We start from the raw sequence: 12,884 nt of genomic DNA on the forward strand, positions 1-12,884 counted from the left end.
ATTTTTCACACAACCGTGCCTCATCTCCATACTGACCTCTACAAACAAAAGTGTCCTTTCAAGCCCATTCAAGCATACAAGCAGCATTCAGAAAACACATCCCCTCTTTAAACCATGACCCCAGGAGAGGTGTGCTGTCACATAATATTCAGAACTACAGATAAAACCTGACTATGAAACTACTGAAGCTCCCAGCTGTCCACTCTTCCTATCTACCCCCTTCTTTATGTTACTTGACACCATCCTGTTTTTATGCCAAGGAAAGGACATGTCTTGCAAGGAAAATGATCAGGTCACCCAGGAGTCCCTCTGGCAGATGGGTAATAAACCTTATCATTGAATTGTGAGCGAAATACAACAACTCCACTGTGCATTTATGCGATAGCATTAGGCTGCAGAAAAAACCAGGGCGGGAGGAAATTGTTTTCCAAAAGCACACTGGAAATTAAATGCAAACTACAATATGCACCATATAAATGTTCCCAGCAGGATAATGCTGTAAGTCTGTGTAAAAACAAGCAGCAGTGTGGACACTATTAGAATTATGCAAAGTACTTTGTCTACATTTAGCATGGCCTCACTATTACAGGTGTGAACATGAGCAGACTCAGACCGTAAATTGCCCCCCATCTGCATTCTATTATATTTGCCCCTGGAAACAATCAAGTCTGGGAAGTGGTGACTTGAGAACAATGTAGATGGATGATGAGGTCAACCTTGTTTAGCCATTTTAGCCGCATCTCCATATGGGCACTAAAATGTATTATTCTAATGTCCATAAACTGTACATGAGCAAGTGTTGGACAAAACTATGGTCAAACAATGGCTCAAAATGGTTGTTAAAAATGCCACTGTGAACTAATTTCCACTTTAAAAGAGAGACTGATAACATAGACATCAGCATGCTGTCACAAAAGAAGTTACCTTCCACAAATTGTTTCCATCTTGTACTATACAGGTTGGATAAACAGGCTCTGGTGCACACCTTACCTGATTTTTTAAATCCAGCTTGGGGCATGGGCGTCCCCCGTTGAAGGCTTTCTCCCTGAGCCACTTGGACCTGATCTTCAACCCACTGCCACAGGATGCACTGCAGGCTGACCAGGCTGACCAGTCACTGAGCTTACAGTCGAGGGGGCAAGGGATGTGGCAAACCTCCACCATGTAGCCTGAAATTGAACATTGGCAGACAGAAGGGAGGGGTGGGGAAGTGTGGCTGATTCAGACTTGCTGCAGTGAGGATATCACATTAATAATGTCAGACAGACATGCCACTGGCCCGCACTCTGCCAGACCTTGGACTTACTCACTGTGACACCGAGAGCTAATTGTGTGACTAATGAGTGCCTCATTCTTACACTGCACAAACACAGCATAGGGAAACTGCTTAAAGGTTTCCACACTGCATAATGCTTTTTGTTTGTGTTAGCATTATTCACTCGGCTGTCTTTTATGGTGAAATATGCAGCAAAATAGGACACAGATCCAGAAAGTAAACGTTACAAATAACCACCCCCTTCAAGATGGCATTACATTAGATAATTAGGGGCACACAAATATCACATTAACACTAATTTCTTGCCTACATACAGGTAAGTACTGAATAAGTGGTTTTTATTTAACTAGCTTGGTAGGGGTGATTATGAATGGGGATATCACTCGCCACTGATTGGTTGGAGCAAAATGAAATAAAATAACCTATCCCTAATTGTATTCTCAATTAAACTTATTTTGTCCCATATTAAATTCCACCTGTCACTCAAAGCAGCCACCACTTAAATATGCAGAACTTTAAGCCTTAATATAATTAAAACGGATGAGTTATAAATTATCCACTAACCAGTTGTTATGAACAGGAAAACTAGCTCCAGAGACCAAAACCGTGCTTTGTACTAGGCTGTCAACATGTTTATTTCTGCTGTAAAGTTGGGCATTTTAAATTGGGGGTCTATGGGGATTGACTCGCTTTTGGAGCCAGTTTAAAGATATAATCTGTAAGATTTGAATCTAGTTAATTGTCTGCTAAATTCCCATCTATCAAAGAGTGAGTTAAACAATGGTGAATGATCATATTACCCACTAATGAAAGCACTTGTACTTGCCTCTTTGCAAAGTATTCTAATCTGTGTCTGTGGTGACATTACCTCACTATATTCAATTGTGACGCCACTGACAGCAGTTGGTCTGCCGGTGGAGCTTGACACTGACGGTTTTGCTGCATTTCATTGTAATCGGAAATCAGGAACTTCCAACTTCTGAGTCAGGCTTGTAGTAAGTGCAGAAGTGTAATAGGAACGTGTGTGTGTGTGTGTGTGTGTGTGTGTGTGTGTGTGTGTGTGTGTGTGTGTGTGGATTTAAGAGGGTAATATATTGGGGATAGGCTGGACGCAGAGAGGTGAATGTGTCAATAAAGTTTACAAATGAGCAAAACATTTTTAAATAAATGTTACAAAATAGAGGGCTCTGAAAGGACAGGCTCGCCTACAATTACATCTTACCGCCAAAGAGGCCGCTAGAAACAAGGTATCTGAAATCTTACGGATTATGACTTTAAAGTGGCCATTTGAGGAACTGCAGTTTTTGGAACAGCCATGTTGACTTCATTTGTCAGCCCCAGAGGTTGCCAACAGCACCACCTAGACAATATGTTTCCCTTATAACATCATTTAGAATATAGTTTTGATGTAAAGGAAGGTCATTTTTTAGGACACAGGGTTTGAACACTGTCAGGCTGAAATAATATAGAATATTGTAGGCTTTTGATTAAGGGCCAATATGTGAAACTAGTTGAATTCCTAACGTCTGCAATATATGCCAGTGAGTCCTACCTGAATCTGTACAGTATGTGGGGTTGACCAAGTGTCCTTTCCGGTCAGTACAGGCCACAGCTCTGTAGCGCAGACCTTGGCCACACTCCTTCACCTCCCGGTCTCTCATCCAGCCTTGAAGGGACCCTGGAGCTGAAGGATCAGGGAGGATGCATGCAGACCAGTTCCCATAGGGCTGGGACAAATATTCATCACAAGGACAAGTCTCTGTCTCCTCCAGTGGGTGAAACTCCTCATTCAGGCAGTGCTCCTTCTTTTTACTGCGACCTGAGAAGCAGATGGATAAAACAATTGAGAGTTACTATGCACTGGGTGATAAGCGCCATGTGGATAGGGCTTGAAGCTTTCCTTTTTCACAATAATGGAATATATAGAGTATGAGCTACAGAACGCATACATACATTTATTGTCTCATGAAAACATCAGTTCATAGAGAGCAAAAAACTGTTCAGTAGACTGAAATAGCCAAGAAGTAACTTACAAAACATAAATACTAACTAACTACAAAGCACAATGACTTATTTTGTGCATCATTATAATGCATTCACAATCATACAATGTTAGTAGGTCAGCAAACTAGATTACCTTTTTAATATTTATTTGTAAAGGGACAAGTATGCATTCATCAAGGCCACACACTGCAGCATTTAAACCTAGGCTAATTTGTAATGCCTGTCCCTACTGTAGATGGGTCTTACAAATACAAAAAAAAGACAGTGGTTCACAACCTTTTTCCTTAAATGACCCCTTTTCTGTCATTGAATAAGCCGAAGACCTCTGACTAAGTAACATATTTGGTGGATATAGTAACAATAGTAATGATACATAACAACTGAAAAACTGTACAATTAATCCAAACAGGAGAAACAATAACTGAAGTTTTTGTAAAATTAGCAATTTGGCTGATTTTTTACAGATTATTTGTACTTGTGAATATTGTATCAGAGATGAGTTATCTTTAATAGTAGGAACTTTTGATTCCATTCTCTTTATTCTCTTATTTTTAACAGTCATGCATAGCCTAAATAATAGGATTCTTTTTTTGATAAAGTCAGTGTTTTTTTCTCCTTGGCCATTCTTCTATCAGTTCTTCATGGTTGTTTAGGGCCTCAGCCCGCCGCGAAGTGGGCTTCAGTGTTAGTGGAGGTCTGGACATCCAGGTTGAGAACCAGTTGTCTACACCAGTTCATGAATAAACTTTTACCATGTATTTTATTTCAGTTCAGCCGAGTCTAATATACCACTCTTTATTATGATACATTTAAGTTAAGTTAAACTTTCACTTAGAAATAAAAAAACATTAAATTATTATTGTACATTTTTACCTTTTTATTTCAAAAACAGGTAGTTTTTCCATCCTGGTTCCATCACAGATATATTCAAATTGACAGCTATTTATAAATGACTGGTTCCATAACATAAATTGTTCGCAAGGTATGGGGGTTTGAATAATTTGCTCTTATTATATTGGGCTTATTTTCATTTAGAAGAAATTCTCATGACAAATTAATATCAAATCAGTCAAAAGAGCTGTATGACCAGTGGCAAGGAAGCCCTTCTCCATGTAATGCATATTCATTAAGCACTCTAAATAACCCCAGAGAATGATTAGTGCTATTTGAAAGCATATTAAACTTTAATTTTTCTCTTTATTTTGAATACCCTTAAGGGAATGGTGTATACATACATCACTACAGCTAAACTCTCTTAAGGTTGGACATCATGGAGAATGTAAGTAAAATGCAAAATAAAACAAGATATATGGTTTTATTCAATTGAAACACTATTTCTATACTTCTAACCTTAAGTACGCCATTTGTATGCAAGTGCAGCATATTAAGGCAGAGCACATGCAGTACAGACATTGTGTGCTACCATGAAGACCCAAAAGAGTAAAAACTGCTGCAGCTGAGTGTTCTCCCGCTGAGGAAGATACAGTCAGACAAGTTCTTTCCTTTAAAAATCCCTTTTTTCTTCTGATGCACATTTATTCCGGCTTCTTTTTCATCCGTGACTTCTCACCAGCACACAGTGGTTGCTCTTTGTTATAAATGATTAACGGGGCACAGAGATCTTTTTATTTAAGGGGTTGATGAGAGTGGAGAAATAGCAGACCAGAACAGAACAGATTTCCACATACTGTTATAGCCAGGAATGTTAAATTCAGGAGTTTTTTTGTGAATAAAGGGCTGTAATTCTCTTTTAGTGGTGCCAACTTCGACAGTCTGCCTGGTCTTGTTTTATATCACTTAATCATTTCATAATGCTAGAAACCCCTTGTGACTGTTCTACAAGAGTTGTTTGTTTTTCTTCAGTACTCCCCCTTACAACATACGTGGATGTCGTGATGATAATAAATGATGATATTTGCTGCCAAAATCTGATTGTAGCTAAACTGGAAACATCATGTTATCAAAATGAATCAATAAATATCAATAGATGGCTGTTTCAGCTGTGATTTCTGTCTTTAAAAATATAATATACTGTACTGTACATCAAAAACACCAGATCCATTTCTTTTGTCTAATGAGGGTGGGAATTCATTTTTCATTTCAAGCTAAAGACCACATTAAGACCTCCATTATAACCATTAGAGCTAACCTCTCCAAACAGCTCACTTCAGATTAGTCCTGTCCATTATATCTGATTTGTGCTTGAGCAGGACACTAACATAACAGCTGAAAGGCATGTGTTCCCTGACTGACACTGTTAATATCTGCGTGAGTGAAAGATACAAACTGTCAAGCTGTCCAACTTATGAAAAAAAAAAAATTCTCATGATTGATTGTCTGCTTCACATCATTGAATAGTATTATATAATAGAGCTATCCGTTCTCAACAGCTATCAATATGCTACTGTCATCTTAATGTTAGTGTTGGGATTGTGCATTGTTTTGAGTCATCACTGTCAACGCCTCTTAATGTACATGTCAACGCAATCCAAATAATGCATTCGGCACCAGCCCCTGCGCAGGATATGTATCCAGTTCATAGGATGTAGTAGAGTCAGGCAACTCATGTGAATGAAGCTGGCTCAACTGGAGTTTGGCATAAAAATGAAGAAAATTTTCAAAACTTGTAATAGTACTTAGATCATCATGAGTGTAAAACACTGTCCCTTGAATCAGTGACACTGTCAAGGGGTGGCCAGGAAAAGGCCAGCTAGTCTTTTTGAAGAATGAATCGGCCAACACATGTTTATACAAATACACAGCACATTAAAACAGAATTAGCATGGAACTCAAAATTTTAACAGTGTCAGTATTTGATTCCTTAACCCTTATACTGACATAGTGTTATATACATATATATATATATATATATATATATATATATATATATATATATATACTACTAAAGCATAACAGAATTCCTCAAATTCAGTTATGACCTTGGCTTTGGCCACCCCAATGAAACATTTCTCAGGGCACCACTGCCTTGAATCCCCGAGCGATTAAATTATTTCAGGTATCTTTGAGGGTTTAGGGTACATTAGATGTTTAACTAAACCTGATGACATGACAAACCGAAGGAAGGAAAAGCCAAACCCTAGGATGAATTGTAATCATTTTGGTGATCCCTTAACTGTTCATGTAGCATAAACATAAGTTTAATACATTTTAAATGTTTAGAATACTTAATACTGGTTCATGACCAGTTACCTTTGCAAGACAAAGTTGTAATCCGTAAGAATTGAGATATGAGTCTCTGGGACCTCATATCCAAGAGTTTCTTTTGAAAGAAAGTGTCACCTGTATGATCTCAGTAGATTGGCAGCTCTCAGCTGCAGGAGGTCCCAAGAGAAGGGGAACAAGGTAAAAAGTGCTACTAACTGTGCAGCGCATGTGATTTTTAACTTAACAGACAATTAACTAGATGAAAATCTTACGGACTACAACTTTTGAGATGGTGACATGACATGCTATGATCAACCTGTTGGAATTTAGCTAAGACTTGTGCCCAAGAATGTCACTGAGCCACTGGAATTGCTGTAGACTCATTGGTTTTGTAAATATATTACACATATCAGCAGGGAAACTGAAAGTTTTACTAATGGTTCCTACGCAGTATGGACAAGTATGGAATTTAACTTGAGTAATTTCCAGGTCTGGATAAGTATGGAAAAGGGGAAAAGTGTATGGAAAAAAGTTTGTGTTGTTTCCAGATTATTATCTCACATTCAAAAATAAAATATATAAATATATACAAATCAAAACAAGCTTATTAACGCATCATAGCCGACCTGTAGATGATATGAAACTAATCAAGCTGGTTGGTGTCAGGTTTCCATGTTTATCGTTTGCTGTGCAACTGCCATTCTCATTTATTGAATTTTTCCATAGGTGTCATTTTTATTAATTAGTATTTTATGTATTTACAGTATGTTTACCCTATCTAAAAGCCAATGAAGCAAATACTTATATTTTCTTCTGTAGTTCTCTGCTACAATGCTGTAAAATCCTTGGAGAAGTCTGTAAATTTGAGTCTGGAAAAGTATGGAATTTTCAAATGGCAAATGTTTAGGAACCCTGTTTACTTTTTGCCCTAACAAACATGCTAAATAAATTCCTTAACCTGAGCCAAATTAAGAGACACACAGAAACATGAAGCCTGCTAAAAAAAGTTGCACGACTACAGTTTTGCAATGCTTGCTATATTTGTGCACCTCTATTTGTTTCATGGATCCCGAATGTGTTTGGCCTCCTGTGTGCCCAGTGAGCAGCCCATCTGTTTCTGTAGTGTGTCTGATTGCAAACATTCCTCACTGAGTGTGAACTCACTGCCATCACACTGCAATTCACCAACAATCTGTTCAATCTACGCCACTGCTGGTGGTTGATTGTAGAATGCCAGTGCAACATCCCTTCACTTTGACATCTACATTACTGGAAACGGGCTCCACAACAAATCTGCATTTAAGTCAGCAATATCCAATTTGTTTTAGCACTATGTATTTTAATTAAACAAAATGATCTCTGTAAAATATGTATTGAGCTGTTGCTCCATTAGCAGACAAAATAATGTGAAGTCTTCTTTGTGTCTGAAACACTGCCAGAAGTGTGCTGAAAATATGCAATCTGCAAATGTGGAGTGAGTGAAGGAACATTAGCTTACTATGGAAAGCCAAGGCCATGGAAGAATTAGCTTGACAAAGATATCAATAGATAGACAATTATGAACCTTTATGAATCATCCACTTGCTGCTTGTCCACAATGTCACAATTATACTATATATATATATATATATATATATATATATATATATATATAGGTAGAGAGTGCCGCTGCAGTCAGTTACTGACTGTGTGAGGCTATAAACTAACAGGACTAAGACATTTTCAGTGCACTAGGTTTTACCCTGGAGAATTACATACAGAGAGAACTTGACGAGTTGTGAAAACTGGACTTGAAACTGTCTTTAAAGACAAATGGAGAGAAACAGCAGTTTCAACAATGAGGGAGAGGAGAGCATATAAAGGTAGTTATAATGTATGCTTGTATTGCTAACACTGCATGCTGATGATATAATTAGGCTTTATATTGCTACGTATACTTAATAATTCCAAAAATTACAAAAAATATATATATCTATGGCTCACAATACAAGTCAACAGTCCCAGAAGAGCCATGTCATATAAGAACAAGTATCTATATTCTATTGTAACCTGGCATAATGCCTGACAGTAAAATCCATGTACTGTAAGATAGGTGCATAATAAATGCCATAGAAATTCTTTCCATGCACTTCAGCCGAGTGAAATACCTTCAGTTGTCATAGCTTTTTTCTCCCACCTTTTAGGAAACTTGAGTAGATTTCAAACAATCAATTACTAAATCAGTCTTTAGTTATATGGCACATTTCATATATGAAATAAAAATATAACGAAATACAATGGATCAATTGAATGACATAAAATGAGAAAATAAAAGCATGTCGTCAGACAATTTAAGGGCAGAAACAAAACATAAAGTAGAGAATACACAAGAGCTAAGATAAAAGTGAGCCATGAAGTAAAATAAAATAAATTTATATTCCTATAGCAAATTGGCCATTAGAACTACAGTATTTCTATAAAAGTCTGGGCTACAATGATACACATGAGGTACTTAAAAGCTTATTCTGACAAAGAAGGAAGTCTGGGCAATTTTTAATGGCTCAGTAACAAAGCTGGATAGTGTAGCTAAACCATTTATCTACAGTTAAGCTCTTACAGATACACACACAAACTCTGCTCTCTGTTCTGGGGCAGAAATAATTCACAGAACTGAACGTTTGAACATTCAACATGCTGATTGAGGAAAATAAATTAGCTACAACTCAATACTTAAATACTAAAAAACATGTATCAGCATGTATAATTTTTTCCACCCATGTCTAGTTGTCCTGTATTCTGAAAGGAGACGGATTCAGATTACTGCAGTGTCTGCATAAATCAGTATAATTTCAACATCAATACATTATTATCCTATTAATGTTAAGACATCATTTAATTGATATAAACAAACATCCTCTATGCTGTGTTTTTAGAAGCTTTCTGAGCACTTGACAAGAAGCAACATCATAATTGCAACAGGAACCAACAGTGTTTACTGAAAATGGGATTTTCATTTTGTGTTTTGCTAATATGTGGTTGAAAGAGGCTTTCAATCTTCTCTACCATGGTGTCATTTCACCTAGATATGAGTATCAGATTAAGACAATATATGTTTTATTTTATGTTGTTGCTTGCAGCACTTTTAAAGATGCTAATCCTAAATCCAACAATCACATTAGTCTATAAAGGGCCATAATTGCCACTGTGGATGAGAAGCTTGCACATCCAGTATACACTTCACTTGCTGGAGTCACAAGTTTTACAACATTAATTTAAGTGGTTTAGGGGTCAATCCCAGCATGCATTCATCAACAAGCAGGGATGCAACATGCACCTTTTACCACTCAACCATAGGGCTAAAGTTAATTGGTAAGCCAACTCCACTACTAGCCAGCCAAAAACAAATAACAAAAGTCCTGCTCCGGGCCTGCTGCACAGCATCCAAGAACATACTGGGCAAGAGGCGGTAGAAGGGCACAGATGGTGTGTATTCTGGACATGTCACAAGTCTATTGGTAGACAAATACACAGAGACAGGCCAACATATTCGCACCTATGGGCATTTAGATTAATAATTCAACTTTATGCATATGTCTTTAGACCGTGTGAGGCAATTTGAGTGCCTGGAGGAAACCCCCATGGAATAAACATGCAAATTATATGTGGAAAGGTAGCAGCATCAGCCCTGTGGACTCGAGGACTCACTTTAAAGTGGCAGTGCTGCCATACATGCTGTCCTAATCTTGATAGTATGTCACATATGCAGAGGATATAATTGATTAATATATCTCAGACTACAAACATTAGCCAGGCTGCTTCCGGTACCAAAATCTTGTCCCGTTTATAGAGATTAGATATCAGTAAGAAAGACACACAGAGAACACCCAAACGCTACAAAAAGCCAAACAATCACATAGGCTTCCAAGTGAGACAATAAATGTCAGAGGTGTCACATGAAGTATGTACAAATCCAAAGATTTGCATATTTGTATGTCTAAAGGAGAAGGAGCAGTTTGAGGTGTCAGAAGCTGACAGAAAAGCAAACAGTAACACAGTGCTAAGGCGAGACTGCTCATTCCATGTCTTTCTCCTTACATGCCCTCAAATTGTCTGGCTTGTACACAAGTTTGTTTGTGTAACAAGTGGTAAGATATGAGGAAGGCTGTTTTTATACATTAAACTATGCATACAAAACCCCAGAAGGCCTGCCATAATGGGCTTTATGCATTTCCATGTATTAGTAATAGGGCTGTTGAGTTTATCATCCGCAGCATTTGTATGTTTTCTGTATTAATGTAGTTTCAGCATAGATAATTTAAAAGAGAAATAGCCTTGTGGACCATTAAAATGACTTGGTATAGACATGCAGAATATACTGTATTATGTCTCAAGGAGGATTTTCAACATAGCATTGATATCAACTTTATTAACCAGATACAAGAGCTTAAAATCCACAGTGGGTTCACTTCCCATCAATTTACCTGAGCAATTGAATATGTTAAAGTTGGCATAAAAGAGTTAAAGAACTGAGTTATAATGACCGTTATGACTCACTGAACATGAACACACACTAACACAAATAAAACCCACCACAGAGCTAAGGCTGATTTCACGTGTTGGATTCTAAGAGCATTATAGCAGGAGACAGGGTATGTTTACTACAACCCCTCTGGCATCGGATCAAATATTCATGAGGACAAATAGCATCCAGCCTGGTCTGCAACCACAGCATGAAATTCAGATTTAGCCATCTGCACTGAAATAAGGGATTACAAGCTGTGAGAGACCTAATTCAGACCTGACATAACACTACAAGGACAGTAGGAACGTAAAGTAACAGAAAAAGAAAGAGAAAGGAGGTTGGACTGGATTGTGGTACTGCATGTGTGTAAAAGTGCAGGGGCTTTTCACACAAGGAATAAGCTGCCATGACAACAACGCTGAAGCACAAGGAGTAAAGTTTGGTTAGTCTTGGAATGAGCGTAGGTGACAGCTTCATGTTACCAATTGGGGTTCATACAACAAGGTACAGTTTTGCCACTGGCCGACGGAAATGTAGAACAAGATGAACAGCAACAGCCAATGTGAGAATAATTGATCTGAGAATCCAAGCGTTCCACTGGTGAAGATGAATGTGTTGCCTTGAGTGTTTCACATTCTGTGAAGAAAAGTAGTCTTTACCTGTGAGCGAGCGCTTGCGACGGCGGGAGCTGCCACATCCAGTGCATTCAGTGAACTTGGACCAAGCAGTTAGAGTGCAGTCATCCTTGCAAGCCACCCGGCATTCTCTGATCTGACGGGGCAAGGGGCCAGCCCATCGCAGGCACTCTGTCATATTGGCGGACTCGCCGCTGTCCCCAATGCAACTGATTCCTGCAAACACAGGGGGGGAAGCAAGGATGTCACTCCAGTTATACGGACAATGCACACATAACGGATCGCATCGCAGCAAGTTGACATTCTATCATTTGTATTGTTTTAAAACCTCCCTACAGCTGTTCTTATGTGTGCTCAGTTAAGACTAACTTTAGCATTGGGTTACAACCATATTCACTGTTTGATTGAGCAGCAACAAAGAGGTTTGCTTGAATGGTGTCACAAAGACAGAATGCTACAGAATCATCATTTATTTATTTGTTTAGAATAGAATTGTCTTTATTGTCATTGTACCAGTACAACAAAGTGTACAGTACAATCCCTTAAAGTGCAGAAATAATTTAACATTAAAAGCATCAAAAAGAATAGGCTAGACCTTTACACACTAGTAAATAAACAAAACACCGAAAGGGAGAGCGCTTAGCCACTGCATCTGAACGTGCCGCCATCTTGCATACCATTTAGTTCGGGCATGTCAGTTAGATAAATCATCATCACACATTATATTGGTTTACAATTCACATGACCGAAAGGGAAACCAGGAGAAGCAAAAGCTTATCTAGTCCCGCCCCCATTACCCACAGAATACATTATCTTCATCATACTATTTTTCTTGTGTCCTTTGACAGAACATGTTTCAACAGAATCACAGTGTACCAGCTTGCCGTAGTATCTATCATCTTTGCATTCTTGTTACATGTTATATATATATATATACATATATATAAATAAATAAAAATAATAAGAAGAAAAGAGTAAAATAAATCCTGCTTACGCACTAGTTGATCTTTGCCTGGCACTGTGCTTTTCAGAGTCAGCTATTGTTTGAGTACAAGTGTTTTTTTGTTTTGTCTCCCATCCTGTCTCATCACAGTGTCTGCTGACCCCTGCCTTTTACCTATATCCTATATCTTTGGGTCATTCTGTACTGATTCAAAATTAAATTTACATACCTCTCTTTGAAGACATTCGGTTGTGCTGTTTTTTTTTACATCAGGTTGTGGGGGAGGTTTTTGTTGGCAGCCTTATTCTACATCTGTACTGTTCGAAAATCTTATTAAATCATATAATTTAAGTATTTTTG

The 12,884-nt window shown here is 38.0% G+C and overlaps 1 protein-coding gene across 1 annotated transcript in view; it reads right to left on the bottom strand.

The window, feature by feature from the left end:
• The window catches only part of thsd7ba (thrombospondin, type I, domain containing 7Ba), a gene marked incomplete at both ends in the record, with an annotated part of 152,679 nt that overhangs the window by 41,219 nt on the left and 98,576 nt on the right, over positions 1-12,884 (bottom strand). The window contains 3 exons of the mRNA XM_083921867.1: positions 991-1,169; positions 2,829-3,095; positions 11,606-11,790. Of these exons, the coding sequence (XP_083777993.1) occupies positions 991-1,169; positions 2,829-3,095; positions 11,606-11,790 (631 nt within the window). The remainder of the gene's footprint in view (positions 1-990; positions 1,170-2,828; positions 3,096-11,605; positions 11,791-12,884) is intronic.

This window comes from Echiichthys vipera, assembly GCF_963691815.1.
Source record: "Echiichthys vipera genome assembly, chromosome: 10".
Taxonomy (NCBI): Eukaryota; Metazoa; Chordata; class Actinopteri; order Perciformes; family Trachinidae; genus Echiichthys; species Echiichthys vipera.